The following is a 24962-nucleotide window of genomic DNA, read 5'->3' on the forward strand; positions in this document are numbered from 1 at the left end:
GGATGAACATATTTGGTGGCATTACCTTCGTTTTAAAGCCAATCCCTTGGATAAGTGCTTAAAGCAGATTAAGAGTTTACCCAAAACACAAAGTGGGCTATGGTTTAATAATAACGTAGGATAAGAAGGCAGAAATCTTGTCCTCTTCCAGAGGCAAAAGTACCTGAGTAGAGCAATTAGCACGTGTTAATTGCGTTTAGGCCAGCATACGGTTGGGCATATGCTTTCGACATTTAAAATTTCAAATGCAAACGTTAGGATGCTTTAAATTGCGTAGTGGTAATAAGGTTTTGGGTTAAGAGTGTAGACAGGCACGTAAGTCTCTCAAGGCCGTAAGTTGGACTTGTAGGTTGATCTTAAACTTAAACTCAAATGCAAGCATAGCATTAAACAAACAACAAATAAAAAGCATTAAGCTTTGCTGTTCCATTAAGTTAGGTATAAACAAAGCTGCTTCCGCCCTCAAGCATTAACCCTCCCTATTTGTTTTCCTACTTCATAAATATTACAGCTTAAACTGAAAATCGCCAAACAAACAGAAGAAGAAGAAGAAGAAGAAGAAATTCATTTTAAGTTTTTTTTCAAATCACAGCACAAACCTTCCTGATTTTATGTTGGTTTTCTCTACTTGCATCCTAGGCTGTGGCTTTTACCATCAATGTTGTTCTTGTTTTATAAGATGAGTGAATTAGATCATGTTAGCATTAAATTTTCCTCGTAAATGGTACTGCTCCCATTCCCTTATGTTAACCAATTTAGATGCAATTGTAAGATAAAAGAAAAGTTCGAAGAGAGGGAATGATGTCAAAGATAAAAAGAGTAAAACATGGCCAGGTGTCCGAACAAACGCCGCGTGTCACCGCCCTCTCTTGCTTCGTGCATGGTGTTCGTTGCAAACCCCTCCATAATCTTTTTCAAAGTCAAAAAAGGCATTCATTCTGAGTCTCTCCGGGACTCTCACTTTCAAAGTGTTTCCCAACCAACCACCCTGTTATTGTATTCAATCTCCAAATTTCATTTCTCTCAATACTAGCTACTAGACTATAAAATCTACAAAAAAAAATTATACCACAGTACTCATTTATATAATATACATAGTTTTATAATGTAAAATTTATTTTCTCGTAATAAAAATTATTAATCGACGGTGATCCTTATTAAGATGATTAGAGAAAGACCCGTATAATGCTGCGAGGCTCAATTATCTTAACGTAAAAGAATATTCAAATATATAAAGACAAATTCAAAAAATTTAAATTCAATTCGAAATCTTTCATAAACTTGAATTAAAACACGTATCAACATCCACTGCTTTCAATTGTTTCTTAATTTCTTGGAACAAGTTTTAATCATAGCATAGCATAGATATATATTTAAAAAGAAAAGCGATGGACTCAATAATCGCAACACAAGCAAAACATGTTAATCAACCAAAAAGCAAGAAACCATGGGCATCCGCAGGAATTCTGATGGCTTCCCTTTTCACTTGGCTCGTGCGCCCTCAGAAAACCTTTAAAATCCCGCGTGCTTCTGTGCTTGTAAACTGCTTATAATCTCAAAGAAATAATTCGCAGGTGATTTCTTAGGTATACGTGTTGTGACTACAAGCATAATATGTCTACTTTGTTAGGTATCAATATGACTACATGCATATTAATACTTCATCAATAAAATTTATTAATATTAATTATGGAAACTTTATGATAGACAATTGATGTTTTCTACTATAACATAGCACCAAGACAGAAATCATGAATTTCTTCTATCTTATCTAAGAAAGAGATATTTTTGGGTCATTTATATAAGATCTAACTCTGCCTGAATTTTGTTTGATTGGTAAATGAAGTGAATCGTTATATACTAAAAATGTTCACCTAGAAGATACCAAAAATCTAAGATCCAATTTGTTCTTCAGCTTTCTTGATTAAAAATCTATCTACCCGACATTGCTTTCAAAAGCAGGGACCCCGTTTCTCTAATATGCTAAATTTTGTTCTCATTTCCTTGTAAGTATTGATTCTATAGTGTTCTTAGGTAGAACCGAAAGGCCAGACCCCCTCGGATTTTCCTGCCTGCCCTGGTATCTTTGGATCTTTGAATATCCTCCAACTAATCAAGATAGTACCTCTTTATCTTGTACCTCTTATTGGGACCCACTACCAACCCGCTCGATCTCCTTATCGACCTAATCACCCGCCACGTGTACCTTCATCAAAAGCCCAAAAAGAGATTCAAGATGTCACTGAATTGAGAGGATAAAAATCACCCCACTAATTATCATGGGCTAGAGGACCTCCCACGAAAGTAACAAGTCAACGTTTGAACTGAAACGCTGTCGTTCTACTTCACCCCCCTTGCTTTAATGAATAAAATCCTGTCAAAATTTTGTGCAGCGAATAAAGAACGGATATGAATATTTGGTAACTGGAAACCAAAACCAAAAAGCCTGACACAAGTAAACGAAGCAAACAACACTGTGTGTTTCTCTACATGAGTCTCGTGCTCGTAGATTCCTTTCATTCCTTGAAATTAAACGGTTTCTTTTACCTTTAATTCTCGCTAATTATACTAGATCTATGCAATTCCCACTTACCCATCTCTTTTCAATCCTGCAGCTCTCTGGGTTTGTGCTCTTTCTCTTTGATAATCTCTTATTCTTTTTGTTACTTGATTGATTATAGCTTATTTTTGCTGCTTTCTTTTCTCTTTTTTGCTTATTTGGTATCTTTTAGTTTGTTGAATTATGTTAGATTATTCAACTTTGTTGCATGCACCGTTAAATCGTCTTATCCATGTGGACTTTTGTTGTTCTGCTTCTTGAATTTATGGGTTTTTCTTTCTTCTCTTCTTCCTTTCTGTTTTATTTTCATTTATCAACCATTTTATGGTAGTTACTGGCTGTTGTTTTCGATGGTAGTTGAATTTTGCTGTATGTTTCTTGAGTAGTGACAATAATAGAATTATCAGATTTTTCCCTTTGTTTTTTTATTGTAACTTTCATTTTATAGCTTCCTAAAGACAATCTGCTTACAATTTTTATACATCGAGTTTATTGCTGTGGGATTGTTTCAGTAAGTATGATGTGCAGTTAAGAGTTTGGAATTTACATTGTATATTTTTGCACTCTTTTTTATCTGCTTTGTACTGTTTACATGTTATGGTGATCTCATGAAGCTGGTATCTGAATAACTGGGGGATGTAACTGAACTTTACTTGAGATGAATGAGAGTGGGTTAAAGTCAACTTTGAAGTTTAATTCAGTCTTAATCAGGATTTGTCTCGAATAAACCCTTCATGACAAGTTTGTCTGATTGTCTTGGCCTGATTTTGTAACTATATGGTTTTTGTGTTTTAAATTGATGTAGTGTGTTAATTACAGATCTGCCACTTCCCATTTTACTTCTCTATTTCAGGCATGAGAAGTCATCAGATATGCTTATTTGTTCAGATTGTGAAGTATGTATGATGGTTGAACTTCTGTGTAGTTTTTATGGGGACAAGGACAAGGATTATCTGTTATTTCTTTAGTAACCATTGGTAGAACTTTTTAAGATTTCCAATATTGGTAGTGTTTGTTTTGACTGGTGTCTGTATGTATTTGGATTGGTGTTTTATTTATGTATTTGTCAACTTATAAAGTAATTTTTATCAATCAAATTTAGTTGGCTGGTTATTTTGTGTCTGATTTAGTGAAGCAGAAGGTTATAAGTTTTTCTTACTTATCTAGCATTCTCATTTGTAACAAGTGGTTATTTCCAACAGCTAAATGTGTCGAAGTGGAGAGTAATGGCAGCAGCTGAAGCAAGGGCTGTCTGGCAAAGAACAGCTAATCGTTGCTTTGTCCAAGAAGATGCCAAAAGAGCTCCCAAGTTAGCCTGCTGCCAATCATCATCTTCATCTAAACAGGCTGATTCAAGCCCCAACGGTGCTGCAGGTGCGTGTGATCACCCTGCAGTAGGTTTCATGCCTCTCAACAGGAGCCCTTCCTATTCCAATTTACCTCCTGATATGAGGTGGTGGCTTCAGCTGCAGCCTAGCTATGGACCTCAAAAGGGTTTAACAAGTGAGCAGTTACATGCCTTGGAGGATGAAGTGGAAAGTTTGAAAGCTGAAATTAAATCTCCCTCCAAAGTAAGTGGAGTTCATCTGCAGGATGCACAAGATGCTACAGGTATTGACAGAAATAGTGACAAAGGATATTCTCTTGATTCAACAGAGATATTAAAAAACTATGAATTTTTGGAGATGGAATCTGTTGAATGCCCAGTTTTCAAAAAAACAAATGACTTATGCTATGATCCAGAGTCTCCCTGGGTTCAAGGTGGGAAGGGTGAGCCATGGTGGCGCACAACAGATAAAGACGAACTGGCCTCCTTGGTTGCACAAAAGTCATCATACTTTATTGAGAATTGTGATCTTCCCCCACCTCAGAAGATGCATGTGAGGAGGTCCTCACATGCATGTTCTGGTTCTTCTGACGGTGATGAAGTATCTTCTTTGGCGTGGAAGTCCCAAACAGGCCCTATTCCCAGACCAATCGTGAATTCACGGGCCTTTACTGATTCTGTAAGAACACATGGAAGACTGATGTCTTCAGTTGGAGAAGGGAAGGTGCAATGTGCTTCTGACACATCATTCAGGTATTTATTTTGTAATGCTTTAAGTAGTTGTTTTATTGATCCATTTTCTTGATTCTCGGAATGGATTAGTTAAAAAAAGGTTCAGATAGGAACAGTTTGCTTAAATGGATTCTTGGATGAGCATTGCCTTGCATCTCTAGCTGACCAATTAAAAAGATAAAACTATTAACTTGGCTTTGTTTGTTCTTTTTTATTTGACTTGCATTCTTGTAGTACAACTAAAGAGGATACCGTGGAGCAAGTTACCGAGTCTGACCCTACTAAGGCCCAGCTACTTGAAGCACTTTGTCACTCACAAACACGAGCAAGAGAAGCTGAGAGGGCAGCAAAGCAAGCCTATGCAGAGAAGGAGCATATCATCAAGCTTTTCTTCAAGCAAGCATCGCAACTCTTTGCCTACAAACAGTGGTTCCAAATGCTGCAGCTTGAAGCCCTTTATGTCCAGATCAAGAATAACGAGCAGCCAGTCTCCACTCTCTTCCCTGCAGTCCTTCCATGGACACCCTACAACAGTAGGAAATTGCGGAAGAGCTGGCAAAAGACTGGAAAAGCTAGACGAGTGAAGAATGGCCAACCTAGACCAGACATAACCAAGTATGCCGTTGCTTTTGCATTGGGACTGAGTCTTGTTGGTGCTGGTTTGCTGTTGGGATGGACTGTGGGGTGGATGTTACCTTTCTAGACAATTAAGAGAGTTTCAACCTAATCCCCTTGCTGCCGGTAAAATTGTTTTGCGACAAAAGAATGATCAAATTATATTTATTTTCCGTATGTAAGTTTTTTTTTTCCACTTAATTTTACTTGTATTAGCCCCTGTATATGGTATGAGTAGTTTTTCACTTTTCCTTAGTTGTATTATTTGTAGGTCTCTGTCTTAAAAGTAGTGTACTTGGGTGTGTACATGATTTGGTGGGCTGTTGTACATATATTGGGTGAAAATGTCCCGAGACAAAGTATCTCATTAAATTTCTCTTTGATAAATTTATCAATGTGATGGGAAATTTGTTCACTGTCAATTAATTGAACAGTTGCTGGATTCTAAATCCAATCTTATCCAAGTAACTCGTTTAATGTTTTTATTTCATGTATGTTAATTTGCAAACAGGTACGTAATTCTAAAGGTAAGTTAGACATCAGATGTGAGAAATGATGTCCTAAATCATAGTGATTCAAAAGGATTGGACAATGATATAATAACATCTTTAATGTTTATTATTTTTGTTTCTTTTTTTAAATTTCAAACCATTTGGCACAATCATAAGATTTTAGATTAATAATCTTAAGATTTTAGATGAATGTGCTAATGTCACTCCACCATTACTCTCTCTCAAGGTTGCATTGGAATGTGATTGTTGGGTATATGGTTGTTGGGAATGTCATTACTGAGAATATAATTTTGCAGTGTTTGGTATAATAAGGGAAAGTGATGATTGCAAGAAATGTGATTACTTAGAGCATTACATTGTAGTGTTTGGTTTGTAATCATTTTACTGAGAATATAATATAAATTGACAAAATTACTCTTATATATAAAAAAAAACATATAAATTGAATAAATTTATAATTTTTAATATAAAATTTGACTTTTCAACTTTAAGTAATTAAAATAATAAATAATATTATTAAAAATAACATAATATTTTTATATTAATTATTCTAATATTAAAATATATAAAATTGCTAAATATTTATTTTACCTTAAACTTATAAAAATTAAAAATAAAAAACATTATCCAAAAAAAATCTATCAATAGATCACATAATCTATCGATAGATAGATACCTGCTATTAAAAGTTTGAACATAATCTATCGATAGATGTATCATTTTAAGCGTTCTTGACGCTTTCTTTCTCTCAAATAGTGGCACCTAAACACATTTCCTTCTCAAATCCTCTTAATTCTTTAGTAAATTTCCTTCATTTTAAACCATTTAAATGTTTCTTTCTTAATTTTTAATGTCAAAAACATAAATCTTTCTCAAAACACTTAAAAATTCTTAAAAATTTAAATTAGGGTTTCATAAAACACATAGTTTCTGATTTTCGAATTTGGTAATAAAATTTGATCCAAATGTATTAGTGATGGGCTACCTTTCCTATGAGCAGTGAGAAGAAGGAGAAAGAGCCAGAAGGCAAGAAAAAAGAAAGTGGTGGAAAAGGTAGGAAGGAGAGAAAGGGTCAGAAGATTAAGTTCGGGAAAAAAAATTTTTACTTTCCATTTATTAAGGGAAAGTAACTTTCCCTCCAAGAGAGAAGGGAATGACATTGCAATGACATTGTTGAGGGATTACTTTCCTATCCTCAAAACATCAACCAAATACTGCAATATGATTCTCTATATTTTAATTGCAAGGAATCTCCCTCACATCCCATCTACCAAACACCTTTTAAGAGTTAATTTGATAGGGTATACGGTGTGCATGTATATAAAATTTTCAAAATCGTTTTACCTGTTTAATACCAAATTGAAGAATGTTATTTATTTCTTTTAAAACGTTCGGCGTGACATTTTTCTTCAATTAATTAGATAATGATTTTTGAAACGTTTGACGTGATATTTTCTCCCATCAAATTTGAAGACACTCTCGTCGTCATCAACAATCTTACTTGTCTTCATTTTGGAGATGCTTGACGTGAGTCAAGTCCACTCTGATATTGCTTTATCATAGAATCATTATCTTCTCTTTAAAAGGCTAACATGATTGAATGTATAACATTCATGCTTTAAAACTTTCAAAGATCCTTAATTATTTAATACGAATTGAAACAATTTATTTACTTTTTTTGAAACGCTCGAGATGACTCTTAACACATATTTAGACTTCATAGAACAAATTTATTGACATTTGCCTTATTAACCCTATATAAGATTAGATAAAATAAGTTAGTAGAATATTGGCTAAATGCTCAAATTGAGAACGTTTGGGCACTTTTTCAATTAAGGACCAAATGTTTCAATTGTGATAATCAAAGGTTAAATGTTTTCGATTTCTTATAATTAAGGACTAAGTTGATAGGTGGATGGAACAAATATCACACGCGATAAAAAATCACGTGAGCTGATGACATGGCAACTTAAAAATATTTTCTAAATATTTGTTACACGGCATATTGAGAAATGTTATTATTACTTTTTATGCAAAAAATGTTGTTAACATCATGTTGAAAAATGTAGTGTTACACGTTATATTTTTAAATTTAATTGTTACATGTCAAATTGAAAATAATTGTTATACGTCATGTTGAAAATGTAATTGTTACAGGCTATATTAAAAATTTAATTGTTAGATATTATGTTGAAAAATATAATTGTTACACGTTATATTGAAAATTTAGTTGTTACATGCTATATTTAAAAATGTAATTGTTATACGCTATATTAAAAATTTAGTTGTTACATGCTATGTTAAAAATTTAATTATTACATGACAAAAATTACGTGAGTTGATGACATGACAGTTAAAAAATATTTTCTAAATATTTGTTACACGACATGTTGGGAAATCTTATTGTTACTTTTTTGTGAAAAAAATATTGTTAACACCATGTTGAAAAATGTAGTGTTGCACATCAAATTCTAAAATTTAGTTGTTACACGTCAAGTTGAAAATAATTGTTACACGTCATGTTAAAAATATAATTATTACACACCATATTGAAAATTTAGTTTTTACACATTATGTTGAAAAATGTAGTTATTACACGTTAGATTGAAAATTTAGTTGTTAAACATAATGTTGAAAAATATAATTATTATATCTCATGTTGAATATTTAATTGTTACACGTTATATTAAAAATTTAGATGTTGTATGTCGTATTAAAAAATTTAGTTATTACACGTCATGAAAAATTTAGTTATTACACGTCATGTTGAAGATTTAATTATTACTCGTCATGTTAAATATTTAGTTGTTGCACGTCATGTCATAATTTGAACCGTTTTAACTTAACATGAAAGATTTTCTGACAAAACTATATTTTTGTATCTTATAAGATAAGATGTTTTGGAAAAAACTTTCTAGCAAAAATTCAAATCAGCGTCCATGTTATGTGCGTGTCTTACATACCACAAATACCCCTCACTTTAACCATTAATTGTAAGTAATTGAAAACGTTTTATCTTTAATTTTTACAATTGAAATATTTGATCATAAATTAACAAAAACCCAAAAATTTTGACCCGAAATTGAGCATTTAGTCTAGAATATTCTTTCATATGTTTCAGTTTTTTTGCCAAAATTCTACAGCTTTCCTTCATTCTGTTTTACTCTTTTACCCTCTTCAAACAATGGCAAAATCTAGTCGCACAAGCTTAGGGGCTGATCGTAATTTCAAAGTTAACAGGGGGTCTTTCTGGAAAATGAAAAGAAAAATAAAATATAAGGACGTTCACATCCTTTCGGGTACCCGACCCGAACGCAAATTTTCTGTTTATTTGATTTCCTAGAACTAAAAGAGCTGGAACCGATCCATTTGATTCTCTGGGCATCCATCAAAGAAAACAGGGCTGCTTTTCGAATAGAAGAATAGGAGAAGTGAAGGCAGTGAGAGCAGGGAAAATCGATTAGAGAGATGGCGGTGATGGAGAAGCTGAAGATATTCGTGGTGCAAGAGCCAGTTGTCGCAGCTTCTTGCCTCATCGCTGGTGTTGGTAAGCTTTCTTCCTCGTTCTTGATTAATCCCTCTCTTTCTTTAATCTGATGAATCATCCGCTTCATTATCAAGTTGTTTTGATGGGTTTCTTCATTACTAATCCTCTAGCTTTATGCTTTTGGGTTATTTAATGATGTGATATTAGGGAAAGCATCGTTAGGAAATTTTTTGTTTGGCAATGGTTTTCATGACTGATTTGCAGATGTAGGGTTTTATAAGCCAATTCAGAATCGTCTCTTCTTTTAATGACAAGATGTTTTCTTTGTCTTGAATTAATTTAAATTTCTTATAAGGGATTCTTCCCAATTTTGATCGTGTGATGGTAGTTACTGTCTGGTTAGATTCCACGGTGTAGCTGAAGAGGAATCAAATTGAAATGCTTTGGATAATATATTTCTTTGGTAAAATTTATGTCCTTTGAGTATGTCATGGGAAACATCGCCAAGATTCCTGAAATTCAATTCATAAGTTATGTATGATTAGTACCTATATGTCATGAAACAAAGGATTCTAAATCTGACATGATGCATAAACTGGGAGCATTCTATTTGGGAAGCCACTGTGATTGAAGTAATAATGTGTGTCATAATCAAAAGAATGGGGGTAAGTTAAGTTGGTAATTGGGAACCCACAAATATGTAATAATTAGTAAATGAATTCATGTGAGAGTGAGTTTTCAGAGTTGCTTGTATGAGTCTATATTGAAGTGAAAATGATATGGGGTTTCATCATTCTTTTTTCTTTATACTGTGACAGTTGAATTTGCGTTTCTTCTTGTTTCTTCAATTTTTGCATTATAATGGTCCTCTTATCTCCTTTCTGAGACTTTTCTTTTTCTCTTTTTGTAAAGCAGACATTTTATCTTCTTTGCTGTCAACTTACTCAGTTTGTAAAAAATGCAGGTCTCTTCCTACCAGCTGTTGTAAGGCCTATTCTAGATTCCTTAGAATCATCAAAGCAAGTTCGTCAGCCTGCTTTAAGTGATGTAAGTATAGCATTTAGCAACATGCTCCTTGTTGTAGTCTTTAGGACATTTGTTGTTTGTTAGTGTTTGAGAATTTATCTACTAACTGTAAATTGGGTTAGGCATGTCACTTAAGAGAAGTTTTGAGATTGTTTTCTCTGTGACAGAGAAGAATATCATTTAATCAAGATCCCGGTAACTGGGTAATTGTTTCTTTTGATATTTGAATTTCAACTTTATGCATGCAGTGTTAAGAGTAACACCTATTTGAAAACGGTGGATGTTTACAGCATTCAATGACAAGGGTTCTCTTTTAGTTCAGATGCTGCCATTGATACCCTTCCACCACTGAGAACACCACATTCTGGCTGCAGTAGTTGATCTTGGTTAAGTTTACCTTGTTCTTGTTGGATGAGAAATTTGATTTTAATGATCCTTTGTAACTGTATTGTAGGTGGAAAGTATGTACCTTTTACTCATCTAGGTATAAGGTTTGATTAGTATCAAAGAAGGGGAAAAGATGGTCAATATTGCTAAGATCACTACATAAGTTCTTGCGGACTGTCTTTGTTCTTTTGTGTATATGATCAGCCTTAGTATTAGCTTTTATTATCTGAATATTCTTTTCCTTAATGTATCTCTTTGGAAAAGGATTGACTGGTTTTGATTGGCATTGTTGTTGCCATGCCTATGAAGTAGATCAGGAACATAAAATCACTATGATGTACTCCAAAATTCTTTAGAGTTTGGATATCAAAGCATTGGAACATGCTAAGTGGAGCAGTGAACACTCCCTGAGGAAATTTCCAGCCTTGTTTATGCTTCTTGTGTTCTATTTTTCTGTTATCATTTTTAACATATTGATGTGCACCATTTTTGCAGGTGGTCGCAGGTGTGACTGGTAAAAAGCAGGTTTGATGTCATTAATGGATTGAAAAGTAGGAAAACTTCAAATGTAGCTTGTAATCAGTGACGAAATAAACCTTACTTTTAAATTGGGAACTCCTAAAGAGTGACTTGTGCCTTCAACATCATGTTTAGTATGAGAATTTGAGTGTTATTTGGTTTTGATTTTCGGAAGTTGAGGATTACTCAAAGCATGGATAATTCATTTCAGAGTGGAATGTGACATCTTCTGCTTAATTCGCTTCCCTACAATTGAAGTTCATTCTGTGGTTGATTTGCTACCTGTATGCCTTTTTTTTTTTCCTTTTCTTTTTGTTATCTTATAGGCAGTAACAATGTGCAGATGATTTTGAAAACATGGTTAGTCTGAACATGGAAAGCATTTGTCAAATATCATTATTGCAATACAATGTAGGATATTTGAAGGAGTATGATATGGGCAATTGGCGACCTCATTCTTTTGTCAGTTCCTTCGCGATGCCTGGTTAGAGGCTACAATCCTCAAATTGGTAGTATGAAATATATTGTTAGTATGGCAAAGGCAATGACATCTTTTTAGGAATTGTTTTTTCATTAGATTAATTTTCAAGAAGTCGTAATCTCACAGACCAATAAATGGTGTTAACGAAGTTCAGTTAGGCTTCTTTAAGGAGGTCTAGGTCATGAAGAGCAACTAGAAAACATGTCCTCTGTTTATTCGCAAGGATTGGTTCTTTGCCTAGATGTACCAAAACCCTGCCACGGGTGGGTACTCGATGGTTCGAAGTAGTAGACTAGTAGAGTTGACTGACTCTGAGTCTACATATCCCTCCAGTTTCTGAGGCAGTGGGGGCATTTCTAAATCCCGGCGGAAGCCTCGTCCTGCCTTTCTCTAACACCCTCCGTCCTCGGATTCCCCAACCGTAAACATAATTGGGCCTAAAATGCTGTTTGAGTGAGTCTTCTGCCGGGCTGCCCCCAATAAAAAGACGAAGAAGAACAGAAATCCAATGATTACAACAAACCAGAGCTAGTAATTCGTAAATAGTAAAGATTGGAATGATACGCTAGATTGTTTCATTTACCTAAATAGCTAAGCCATAAATTCCACATCCTTACAAACGTTCCCACTTCCCAGTGTCCATGGAATGATGGCCTGTTGGTACATTTATTGCTGCTATATATCCAGGCCACCGATGTCTGAAAACTTTGACATTGATTTACATGCAAAAGATTTAAGATTGCTGCCATAGCCAGACCCATCCAAAAACTTAGCTGAATGCCGCCCCACAACTAGGGAAGAAAAACAAAGTGGTAATGGGCTTAGTTAATAGATATATTACATTTGATTAGTCATTTTCATTCACAATAACAACATCCACCGGCTGATTTGGATTGGAATGCTGCAGGTAATTAATTGTTTGTGTCGTAGGGTGCCTAGAGGAAAAAACGTCAGCCCAATAGTCCATCCTTCTTTTCCCTTTTACTCCATGGAACAACTTGCTTTAAGCCTTCATAAATACTTGCCTGTAATACCCAACAAACAACTTTCTTGAATGTTGTGGAACAAAAGCTGAATTACAAAGATTTATTGAACGAGGAACAAATTGAAATCAAGAGAAGAGTTAGATGAAGAGTTTCAAAAGAATAGATTGGCCACAAACAAAGCTAATTGAAGAGGCACATTATTGTAAAGTCAATAGTTTTAGAGCTTAAATATCCTTCAATGCTAATTAAAGGATGTAACAAAAGAGTTGGGAATTAAAGCTACCAAAATGCTTTCCCCAAATGAGAAATAAACATATTGAAACTCAAAATTAAAGCGAAAAGGAGGTAGGCGCCTACAACTTTAGAAAATTTCTTTGGGACGTTTAATTCTAGCCAGGTCCCTCCCACGGCAACCAAGCCTTGCCCACCACACCCAAGGCTAATTTTATCAAGTAATCTACGCCTACCGTAGCTAAAAATAATTGAAATTGATCCATCATTTACCCCGTCTCTGGTTGTATATGATTTACCAAATTCAAGGGAACAGAATTGGATTTAACATAACATTCTAATATACCATCACAGGAAGCAAATTTATTGCTGTGTATTGTTAATGTCTCTGTAAAATTAAGTGAATTATCAGTGATAAACAAGCAAAATGATCATAAGAAGAAGTAAAAAAGATTTTGGACTGGAGGAAGAAATGGTGTGTATGTCAGTATTCTTGATGAAAACTAAATATGAAGCATAACAGCATCCCTTCAAGGCTCAAAGACTGCAAATATGCAAAGAAAATGAGAGGAACTTACCCAGAAGTGGGACTTGGAATGAGAGAGACTAGAGAAGCTGCCAACCCTTCTAATTCTTGTGATCTTAACACTGGTGCTGCCACTGCTTTCTTCTCCTTCTCTGCAGCATTCACTATCTCTATCCCCAGAAGATGGGAACACATAACTCTTTCCACCAACTTCTCTTCTAGCCTTCAAGGCCCTTCTCCTCCAAGAACCAAGAAAACCCTTCTCTTTGTACCCTCTCTTGCTAAGAACCATGGTATCAAGGTGCACCATCTCAGGACTATAACTGCCGGCTCGGAAAGACCCATAACACTCACTTGCCATTCTGAAAGAGGAAGACTGAAATCTAGCCCTTCCCCTGTAAGGGCCTTCCAAGACTGTGGTGGGCGAGGGGAGTTTATCTGTGATCTTGGCATCCAGTAGCAACCTCGGAGGCAGTTCCAGGCACTTTTGAGCAAAGTCATTGGGGTTAGAAAAAATAGTGGCGAGTGTGGTGCAAGGTTTGGGCTTTCCTGGTTCCTCTTCCCAGCGAAATGGGACCGAGGCTAAGGCGTGTAATGGTGGGGTTAACATCCCTGATCTTTCTGGTGACTGCATGTGTGCATGTGAAGCAGAAAATAGTGGTAGCTTTGGTGTGCAGCTTGACTCTTTCTCTGCCTCAGATCCCATGATTTCTTTCTCTCTCTTTCCCTTCCTCTGCTTATCTATCTAATCCAATGTCTATTATAAGGAGTGGGGAGAGGTTTTTTGTAGCGTATGAAAAGGGGAGACAAAGAGGAGAGGAGAGGAGAGGAAGGTCCTCGGGAGAAAAAAGCCAGCCTTTTAAGTCGATCACTCGTCACTATCTTCAAAGAGCTAGGATTATTCGATGGCCGTTCTTATGTTTTTTTCTATGAGCTCTCAACGTGGCCATGATCTTGCCGTGCTAGCCAAAAAGTAAAGACCTGAAATACAAGCTTTAGATAGTAAAATGGGTTCCAACTAAATAGAGTAATCAGTGAATAATAGGAAATGAATTGTGTCACTGTTGAAAAGGAAATGAATTGTGTCATTGCTATTCATCAAAAGAAAAAAAAATCGTATTACTCCTCCTAATTGATAGGTTGGAATTAAGACTAACATAATCAATAGATTAACCTAATAATCAAGCACTAAAGTAATAACATACCTTGATTGCGTATCCCTTTAAAAGATCTTGACTAAGGACCGTACCTACCCTCCCATTTTAAATTGAAATAAAAGGTCAAGAAGAAACACAAGGTTAACAATAAACAGTGAAAGCACTGAAGCAAGAATCTACTTTGCGGTGATCTCAGCTTTCTCCAACTGTTCCTGGTCTCCCTTACATTCAAATGAAGAGATGTGGCAACCTGAAGAAATTTGGGGAAATCAATTTTGACCAGTGGGAAGGCTTGGGTGCAAGCAACGAAGGTAGTCTCGAGCCCATCTGATTGTAGCTGGAAGTTCATTGGATGCCAACTTGACATGTTCTTTTTTTCAAAAACGGGCTTGTTTTGAACTTGACTTGATCAAGAAATGCCCCTTCAGACAAGTAATTCTTCTTTGCCACCAAATTTCAGCATATCCCCTTATGTGCACACGCATGTTGAATCTTGAATATCATCACCAAAAACAAGAAAAATGGGTCTTTTAATCACATAATTGTAACTAAATTTAGTGAAACACAATATTCACTTTGACCAAAGAAAATAACAAGAAACGAGAGTGTGAGAGAAGGGGATGGAAAGACCATTATTCCATTATTCATCTCTTGAGTTACAAGCTGAACGGAAAATTGATCACCGTTCAATAATGCACTAATGTATAATCAATAGATGTACGACCTTTGAAAAGTTAGAAACATGTGAGAAACGGTCTGAAAACCTTGGATTGTAAGCATATAATTTGCACAAAATATACGATTAGAACTCGTGCCCCCACGAGTTCAAAAACCTCAGATATCAATTATTACAAGATTGTCTGGTTCGGACAATATTGCCAGATGTCTGTGTTTCTTCTCCAACAAGTTTGGCAGATCAAATATCAAGCCTGAGTTGGACAGTTTTTCGGGGTTTTGAAACTGATTGTTGCTCCATTTTGCAGCACATGCTAGGAAAACAATACCATGTTTCAGTTTCATGCTCTAATTGAAAATGTCTTATTGTGGAGAACATAATTGACAGCCTTAATTGCCTTGATTTGGCGTTGAATCCCTATGACCTGAGCCAATTTTGATGCCAGCTTTTAATTGCAGTCGGTAACTTTGGGTGAGGTCTAGTGGTAGTAGAAAACTAGAAAACAGTTAGGCTTAATCACTTTACAGGTGAGGTAGCAAAAAAGGAAAAAAAAAAAAAAAAAGGTCGAAGATTCAGGGAGAGGAAGCTAGGCCAGCTTAATCAGCTACCAGCCGCTGCTAATGCAGAAGTCAAAAAGAGTGAAAGGAGAAGCACTCATCGATAATGATTGTCAATACGAGAGCAAGGTAGTTGGAGCCCGAAGGAAAAGTAACTCATCTCTCCTTTGACTTTGAGAACCATCAAATACTATCAATCTTTCTCCCACCCATGTCTTCCTGGCTCCCATTTTCCTTTTCACTATCTTTAAGGCCGTGTTTATTACAGAATCCTCTTTTGAAGTTTTGAGCCCTTAGACAACAACATTGCCGAATAGGGTAAACGAAAGGGACAGAACGAGCCCAAGGGATTACCCTTTGCACTTCGATGTCAAAAGGAAGGCTGCAATTCTAAAGAAAACTTAAAGAACATCTCCTCCTACTTCTTTGACTTGCCGTGCTGTATATAAAGACTTTAGGCTTTTGCCCCAGCGGTCAAGCATCTTCATTTTCTACCAAAATCTTGGTATGCTAATGACCACTAAAGAGCTGATTAAAGGATTGTCATACTTCAATTCTAGATAAAAGTTAAAACTTTACTCTCCCAACTTAATTATGTACAAAAACTAAAGAAAAACCCCCACAATCCGCCATTCTCAGTTTCTTGTCTAAAAGGTCATGTCCCATAAGCAAACCTAGTCATGCCAACAATAAAGGTAAAAGTGGCCTCACATGGAGGATTAGTTTATGCTTGGACAAATGGAAAACAGGTCAACAAAAACAAAGAAAGAAAAGGCAAAAAAGAGATACAATTTTGATGAATTTTTAGTGATTGAGAAATGGGTTCAATCTACAGTTGTTTATTGTTCCATCATGAAAGGACCACAGTAGGTAAAGAGCGCGTTGATCACCACGCATTATTTTGTAATCCTAGTTCCAACTTGACGCAGCAAAGGGCTTTTGTCTCACACAACTAAAACTTGCTAAAGCAAATAATCATGGCTATTATTCAATCACTAAATTGGAAGGAGAATTATTAAAGGGTCGAAGAAAAATGCCACTAGCCCTATAAAGCAACAACACGACAACGACTCTTGTATCTATCACTCTTTCTTTCTTCTTCTTCTTCCTTTTTTTGTTTTTTTCTTTTTTTTTTTGCTTTGTTTGGTTTTCCTTGTTAAGTATCAGGCACATGCTGAATACATCTCTCTCATTTGCCCCTTTTCCTTCTTCATCCTGAAGCTTTTAAAGCACCGACAAGTCACTATAAGCACTAAACAGCCTCCAGTGCTACACAAGAAGATGATCATTAATTACCCGAATAATTTATTGGGAGTGACTTCGAAAAATAATGGCCAAAACCATATGCTTATCCAAATAGCGTGGTTTATAGGGTGACTGGTCCTTTTTGTGATACCTTCATCTATTATACCAAAAAGAGATAATGATGCATGAATTAGCCACACCTTCTTATTTTTCTGTTTGGAGAGCTCCTTTCTGGGGTTGTAGTCAACTCAAGATTTTTCTGTGAAACTTAACAGTATCTTTCTGCCTGGAATGTTGCCTTGGGACATCAGATGCATATCCCAAAGCTTGAATGAAGTATATAAGCAAAAGCTATTCAAACCACAACTCTCTTCATAATTGGATTCTTACAATATAATTATTTGAGCATGTATCAACTAATGCCCCGCAAATATATAATAAAACTTGTGATTATGATTTTTATAAATGGGAGTGGTTGCAATGAAACAATTTTGCTAGAATGTCTTTTCAAGATCTGTACATTGAAATTAACAGGTAAAACGGGAATATATTTTTTAAAATTGATCAATTACAATCATGAATTGCTTAAGATTCATTAAAATTTTTTATAAAAGCTCACACTTACAAATGATGGAATTAATAATTTTTTGTTGTGATTGAATAAATATGTAATTATAATAAAAAAATGACAGAAGAAATATTCCTGTAAAAGAGATCATGACTCTACCGGCATCGATTAGGTATGTTTCCTTGCTGTTGTGGTGAGAATTAAGCTGTGAAGTTTACTGTGATATTCGCTGTGAGGAAGGCATGCCCAGTCTGCATCTATTGGAGCTCCTGCCCTGTGATGTTTTTGACTTTAGGTTTGTTAATATTATTAGTGTCAGTTTTTTATTAACAGGAAAGTGGAATTATTGGGGTTGACACCCCTCAACAAATTGTTTGGTTCACGGGGACGGTCTTTTTGTAGGTCCATTTTGTTTTTGCTACAGGGGTTTTGTGAGACTCCGTGGAAAGGAGGATTAAGTGGAAATATTGGGGAGGGATACCCGTTGGAAGCAAATGGGAATACCAGCCACTACTTTTTAAACTCCGTCTTGTATCCTGATCTGTACTTTTGACAAGGGCAGGCTCCATTCGCTCTCTTTAATGAAATCTCATGAATGCTTTTCAAAAAAAAAAAATCCATATGCGTCACCATTGACCCATAACTAGTAATCCATTGGGCCCATTGGTAATTGCCTTACAACAGTGCTACCAACTACAAATATCAAAGGTTTTAGTTCTTCCAGAATTTGAGGGGAGCTGGAAGGGAATCCTGAAAAAGATCACCAGAGTTGCTTCATCCAGGAAAGTTCAATAAAGAAGAGGCCGAAAAATTAACCCAATAAAGAACAATTTAGCATGGTTTGGGCTCTTGCCATTGGGTCTACTTTGACAATTGGGCCTCGTTGGACGAAGAAACTAGGCCACCATTTCTTTAGACCGAACGAACCCCCTTATGTTAAGTAGTGTCTTTCCTAGTTTCTTCACGTACAGTGTTGTATTCATCAATTAAACATGGAATTATTGTTATAATAAGAATGAAAATTACATAAAATGTTTTTTTTTAAATGAATAAATTACTTCAATTATCCAAATTTAAAAAAAAAAAGAAAAAGAATTTACTCTTTCTACGAAAAGTGCTGACATATACATTCCTTTTACAATGGGGAAACCATTTTATGTTAATTGTTTAGTCTTATGAATTTTTATTATTATACTCTTTAATTACACAATTGGGGTTTCAGGAAAGAAAAGGACGCTCGTAAACATTTCCAACATCAACATGTAAACAATGACAGACTCGTTTCCTTGTTCCTTCTATAGTCGTCGCCTAGACTAGTTGCCGTTGATTATTTGCATGCATATCCTTTGCTTGATTTCCAAATCTTCATTGAATACGTTGAATATGGTTTTTTTATATATATATATATATATAAAGATATAGGCCACAAAAGTGTCTGTAGCTTCCTTCAATTTCCAAGCCAATTTCCCTTCACTTTCGTTATTTTTTTTTTAAAAAAAAAGAACTATAGTTCTCTCTATAGATGATAATGACTGGTGGTTGTCTCCTCAATTTCTCACCTAAACTTTGGATATAAACCTTATTTCTCAGAAAATAGTAGAAAAGGGTTGGAAAGTTGAAACGTTGGGGTGACGAGGAATGATGGTCATCCCAAATCTTGAATGTCAATATCAAATGGATTTTCCACCAACTTAAAAGGAAGTCACATTTTTGCCGTCCGCAATTTGCCTTTAGAAGAAGCAATATCTCCATGAAAACAACCCCTTGCCCAAGTTTGCCTCTCCGCATTTTGGGCATCTTCGCAAAAGGGACAGGACAGCTAACCCACCTCGCCCTAGACCCCATTCTTTCATTCCCTCTCGCACCCATGCCTGCATCCGCACCTGTTTTTCTAGCACACCCATTTTTCCTCCAAAGCACTTCTTTGGCGAATAAATATTTTCTTCTCTTGGCTCTCGCCCTACAAAGACCCATGGCTTTCCTTCGTCTTCTATAACGTGTAAAATCCGCCTCACATGTAAATGGGATCCATAAATGCTTAGGTTCTCTGTTAAAGCATAACATGTACGTCGAAGGAAAAGCAATTAGTATGGTGAAACTATAACCATTGTTGGCAAGGCAAGGCAAGGCAATTGTAGCCATGCCCATACAAGGATTTGGACCAGTGAACTTATAAAAGCTAGTTAATGTTGGTAGGTGCAATTTCGGCCGGGCAACTGATAAGCAAGAATTGTTCCCTTAATTAGGTACGATGATGCGAAACCTAACAAGATTAGCTATAATATTAGCCGAGATCTCATGAATGCCTGTAATCGCACCAACCTACTGCCCTGTCCCATCTGAAAAATTTCAGGACCAGAAACTTTACAACTTAATTGAGAGGACAGACATAATGTGGATAAACCTGCTGCAAGAGGGACCAGCCGCACAGCAGTTGGCCACCGCTAAAGTTTTTACAGCACACTGGGGACCTCTGGCCAGGAGGAAGGCAGAGCCATCGAGATTGGTTCCAGAACGTAGCGAAATAAACGGAAATCTCAAGGCAAGACAATTGAGACAATTTCTTCGTCGGCTTTCCCCCAGGGGGGCCAGACCATGGTGAAAGCTACAGCTCAGAGTATGGCACCCAAGGGAAACCAACCAACAAGAACTAAAGTGCAAATTAAATGCAAGCATTTATATTTTTTACAGGCTGATTCACCGAAACCACACCACCCAACAAAGTAAGGTATACACAAACGAAATGTTTCATTTCTAAACCTAAAAATCTTCCTATTCTTTTTAAACATAAGTTAAGAGTTTGCTTTCCCCAATGCATTTTCATTCACTCTTCTATTGTCCTTGACCAAAGCTCTCAAAAGAAACAAAGGAAAAGAAAAAGCCTAGGCAAAATAAACTACCAACATTTCTTCTCCCACCATTCCAAACCAAGGAAAATAAGATTAAAACATATAAATAAGAAAAGTTCTCAAACGTTCATGTTTCAGACCTATGCTCTGAATCCAAGCTTACAACAGTCCCTTCACCCTCCAAAGATGATGCTGGAAATTTGCATCTTGCACTCATCTTCTTCACCTCCTCACTTGAATATATGAAGATCTTTCTCACCATCTTACAAAATTCCCTACAATTAAAATAAAGGAAATTTTTTTCTCAAAATCAGCTCTGGAAAATATATATATTGGGGATGTGTTTCTATGTTACTTACATCCATGGATCATCGCCCACAAGCATCATATCACCCTCATCATCGGTAAAAACAACTGCCCATTTTCCACGGGGATGAAGCTCTCCCTTGATATCAAACATTTTCTCCAGCTCATTTATGAGATCATCATATCCTTTCAACACAGTTAAGTCAACGGCACGACCAACTGCAATACCTTGCATGTGCACCTTTGGAATCCAGAAATATTGTTTCAATCAGGTACTTTAAAAATTAAAGCAATCTAAGTAGAAACCAGGAGACAGCTCAAAGTTTACCTTAGTACGAGTTCTCATGGAAGTAGCAGCACCCAGCTTACCCTGCATCTCCTTGGTTGATGTCTCTGACGCAACTAGCTTCTGCTCCTTTGAAGGCTTTGAGGTTTCTGGATTCTGATCGACATCAGATGCAGCTAGAGTAGACCCTTTCACACCATTGTAATCGACAGTCGTGCTTGTCTGTTCCTTGTCTAGGGGACCAGCTGCACTAGAGCTATCTGTCAAATTAAACCCAAACAACCGGCAACTTGTGGAAGTCTCAGATTTTTTTGCTTTTTCAACTTGGTCAAGCATTAGGCCATTGCTTGGCCTTGATTGAACAGAAGAGGCATAACCAGCGAGAACAGTCCGTGGTGTTCCAGTTTTGTTGTTGTCATCCATTGAATCGCGAAAAAGGTTTAGAGAGACATTCACATGAGGAGGTGGCCAGACATTTTCAGGCCGAGTCCTTGAGTTATAACCTCCACTGCTATTGACAAGACAGTTATCAATTTCTTTCTGCCTAATTGGCCACATAACTTGGGTTTCACTGCTTTGGACTTCCACTGTGCTTCCTACTTGGGTAAGTTCATGAGATTGGGTTGACCCACGACACCAGAAGGCTGAACCAGCTGAATTTGTAGTAATTTCTACAATTTCAATCAATGAATAAAAGTTAATAAAGTCAGCACCCAATCCTCTAATAAAAATACTTGCAAGAATAATTTTCCCACACCAGAAGCTGGAATATCAACTGGTCGTGGTCTTTTGCTCTTTACAGCTGGTTGTACAAGATTTATCGAAGCAGAAGGCACAAATGGCTCTATTTCCCATGGAGAAACTCTCTCTGGCCTCTGTATTGTTGCAGGTTCATCCCATTGAATCTAAAAGGAGAAATAGTTGGGTTGGACTAATATATAAACAAGAAAAGAAATAAGTCAGGATACAGGATTTCAAGCCAATAATTCAAAAGATATAACCAACCTTCAAGGACCGCCATTTAGATTCTGACCAATGTGGGGAAATATCTCCAACCCCGACTATGGTACCGGTGAACCTGATTTTGAAAAAGAAATCTCAATAGGTAAAAAGGATCAAAGAAGAAGATAGACATTGCAGCATAACACATAGACACAAACATACCTTCTCTCTGGAGAGTCTTCTCCCTCAAATCTCATCTTGAAACGCATGCCAACAGAGAAACCATTTTTAATAGCCTCCAGATACTTGTTAACCCCAATTATGAATTGGCTTGTCCTGAACAACGGCAGAGAAAAGAAATTCAGACCCAATAATAACCAGTATAATAAACTAATACTGTCAACCATGTTTAAACCAAGTGAGAATATTAAACCTTGGCTTGTAGTAAACAACAAAGAGGGTATGAGTTGTAACAGCATGAGCAGCAGTAGCAAGCACTCCTAAATGCATGCTCTGGCTGGATATCACAGAGGAAGGCATTGTACTTTGTTGACGAGCAAGCCGCCTAACCCCAACCCTTAGTTCTCCATTATCACCTCTATAAAAATATGCCAATGCAGTTACAACCAAAGATACTGCAAAAATGGCACACCTGAACACACACATAACACAACACAAAACATAGTTCAAAAAGTCAAAGTACCTGAGAAAAACAAAAGCATCTCCTGCAACCAATCTCTTGGAAGTAACAAAGGTGCTCCACCCTGTTGTAAGTAAATGTCTCCGTGGTTGCCCTGATCATTGGAATTACAAGTTAAAAATAGATCAACAAAGGAATAACAAATGTTGTACTTAGGAGGTATATTTATGTCTGCCAAACCCATAACAAGTTAAGAAAGCAAAACTGAAATGACATGAAACCATTACCCCTAAATATATGCTTGAACCGCCACTCATACCCATGAAGATCTTTGGCCACCAACTCCTGAGTTGGGGTTGCTTGACTCATATCCTACTTGAAATGAATAGAAATAGAGTTTCAATCAAACACCATAATGTGACAGTCTAACAAGGATTATTATTAGTAGAATTAAACCAAACCTATTACCAATGGTGGCAGGCAGTCGGTGGCATGCTTTCGCAGAACAGAGAACCCTCCATGAGTGCTTGTGTCTGACGCCGTTAAAATCTTACAAAATGAATTAACTGTCCTCTTTGGAGCCTCAGTTGGGCAGGGATCAGGACTTGTAGGTTCACTTTGCTGCAATGATAACATAAGATTGCACAAAGACAACTTGAGAAACCAATTATTTTCCTCAGGCCCGTTTAAAAATCCCATCACTCTTCACCCTTTTAAATAATTTAGAAAATATCCAAAGCCTGAGACCTATACAAGGCACTAATATAACTAAATAATTACATTAAATTATATGTCTTCATTCCTATTTCCTAAGCAAATCTATCAACGGGAAAAAAAGATATGAAATAAGCAACAATAAAAAGAAATGAATGAACAGGAAAGCATTTACTCACATCTGCTTCAGGCTGCAAAGTGATCTGAGCGTAAACCTCATCTGTCTCTTGTTCTGCCTATTTAAAAAAAATTAAAATAAAAGATAAAAGATACAAGTAACAGTAAGGCGATCTCTTCAAGCTCAAAAAATAAAATAAAGTGATACTAACTAGAAACAGAATCAGAGATAGAATACCATTAACTGAACGTGAAGAACACGACATAGGATCTTAGAATGAAGATTAAACAGCGGGGCTTGATGATTAAGTTCCTGATTAGTTGATGCTTCTAACTGCAGAACACATCAGTGCCAACTCAAAAAAAGCAGAAATCTTGAAAAACAAAGCCAAGAAAAGAGAAGGAAAAATGGCAGATTTCCAATTTTCGATCTAAAGGAAAGCAATATAACGAAGGGAAGAAACCAAATAGTTTCTAAAAAAACAGAAAGAAAAGATGAGTACTTGTTCCATGTGACCCTGAGCAAAGTAAAAGACTCTCTCTTGAACCCGAGGAATCTCCACCACCGGGCCTGCACATAACTTCCATAGCTCTGGATATAGATCATCACCACCCAAACCTATCAAACAAAAAATAAAAAGCAAATTCAAAAAAAAAAAAAAAACTCATGAGTTCAAAAAGAGAAAAATCAAAGTCAAACTAGGTCTAACAGAAACCATGGAGAAAAAAAGGAAACAAAATCAAAACTTCAAGCTCCGTTCGGTTGCTTAGAAAACGCAAGAAAAAGCATAGGAAGTAAAAACAAGCAAAGCTACCCATCAAGCATTTGTCATGATTTAAAGGCCTTCCAAAAAGTTTAGCTCTCTAATTCCACCAACCCAAATTAAAGCTGCTAAACTCAAACCAGTTGAGCTGAGTTCATTTTCTCTTGCATAAACACCAATGTCCGTACCATAAACATAAAGCAGCCCCAAAGCTAAGTACCCATTTTCTTCTTCAAATTTCTCGGCAACCAAACAGAGCCATTTCAGAAACAAAAAAAAAAAAAAAAGCAAGCCCATTTCTCTAACTCAACACTCACCTGACTCCGCATGAGCAATCGAGGAACCCCTTGGATTACCTTCTACATGCGCCATCCAAACGAGGTCGTACCGACGATGCAGAGAAAGCAAAAGCACTAAAACTAGAAACACTATGGCTAAAAAGCATACAAAGGTCTCTGAAGCAGGCAGAGTCTACCCCATTAATGAGAGCAAAGAAGATCCCCCAGGAAGGGCCGAAATAAGGGGAAAGAAAAGAGAACAATAAAAACAAAAAATAAAAAGACTAACTAGACACGACGGTTATATATGAATTCATTGTTGGTAGTTTCTCTGTAACGACTGAGAGGATTTTTCTTTCAATTTTTCCCTCTTTTAATAATCTTGGCCTGCTCTGTTTCAGTTACAAAACCGCTTTCTGCTTTTGTCTGGTCCCCTTAAAACCGCCCGTTTGTTGGAGTCTCCAATACCTCTTT

At 36.3% G+C, this 24962-nt stretch overlaps 4 protein-coding genes across 4 annotated transcripts; 2 read left to right on the forward strand and 2 right to left on the reverse strand.

Annotated features, from left to right (window-relative positions):
* On the forward strand, window positions 2387-5698 carry LOC18613957. Its single transcript, XM_018114385.1, has 3 exons — window positions 2387-2623; window positions 3763-4640; window positions 4854-5698. The coding sequence occupies exons 2-3, from the start codon at window positions 3787-3789 to the stop codon at window positions 5320-5322; spliced, it is 1323 nt and encodes a 440-aa protein (XP_017969874.1). The 5' UTR covers window positions 2387-2623; window positions 3763-3786; the 3' UTR covers window positions 5323-5698.
* Window positions 9045-11446, forward strand: LOC18613958. The gene is made up of 3 exons (XM_007051457.2): window positions 9045-9293; window positions 10198-10280; window positions 11142-11446. Exons 1-3 carry the CDS (start codon window positions 9215-9217, stop codon window positions 11175-11177), a joined length of 198 nt encoding a protein of 65 aa, XP_007051519.2. The 5' UTR covers window positions 9045-9214; the 3' UTR covers window positions 11178-11446.
* Window positions 12188-14218, reverse strand: LOC18613959 (uncharacterized protein At4g00950). The gene is made up of 2 exons (XM_007051458.2): window positions 13442-14218; window positions 12188-12671 (listed from the first exon to the last, which is right to left on the reverse strand). The coding sequence occupies exons 1-2, from the start codon at window positions 14093-14095 to the stop codon at window positions 12597-12599; spliced, it is 729 nt and encodes a 242-aa protein (XP_007051520.2). The 5' UTR covers window positions 14096-14218; the 3' UTR covers window positions 12188-12596.
* Window positions 20225-24956, reverse strand: LOC18613961 (auxin response factor 18). The gene is made up of 14 exons (XM_018113948.1): window positions 24528-24956; window positions 23950-24065; window positions 23685-23780; window positions 23509-23565; window positions 23084-23236; window positions 22903-22987; window positions 22679-22769; window positions 22409-22573; window positions 22198-22311; window positions 22039-22111; window positions 21791-21938; window positions 21076-21704; window positions 20801-20988; window positions 20225-20716 (listed from the first exon to the last, which is right to left on the reverse strand). Exons 1-14 carry the CDS (start codon window positions 24580-24582, stop codon window positions 20569-20571), a joined length of 2118 nt encoding a protein of 705 aa, XP_017969437.1. The 5' UTR covers window positions 24583-24956; the 3' UTR covers window positions 20225-20568.

Source organism: Theobroma cacao, chromosome 1, assembly GCF_000208745.1.
Source record: "Theobroma cacao cultivar B97-61/B2 chromosome 1, Criollo_cocoa_genome_V2, whole genome shotgun sequence".
Lineage (NCBI taxonomy): Eukaryota > Viridiplantae > Streptophyta > Magnoliopsida > Malvales > Malvaceae > Theobroma > Theobroma cacao.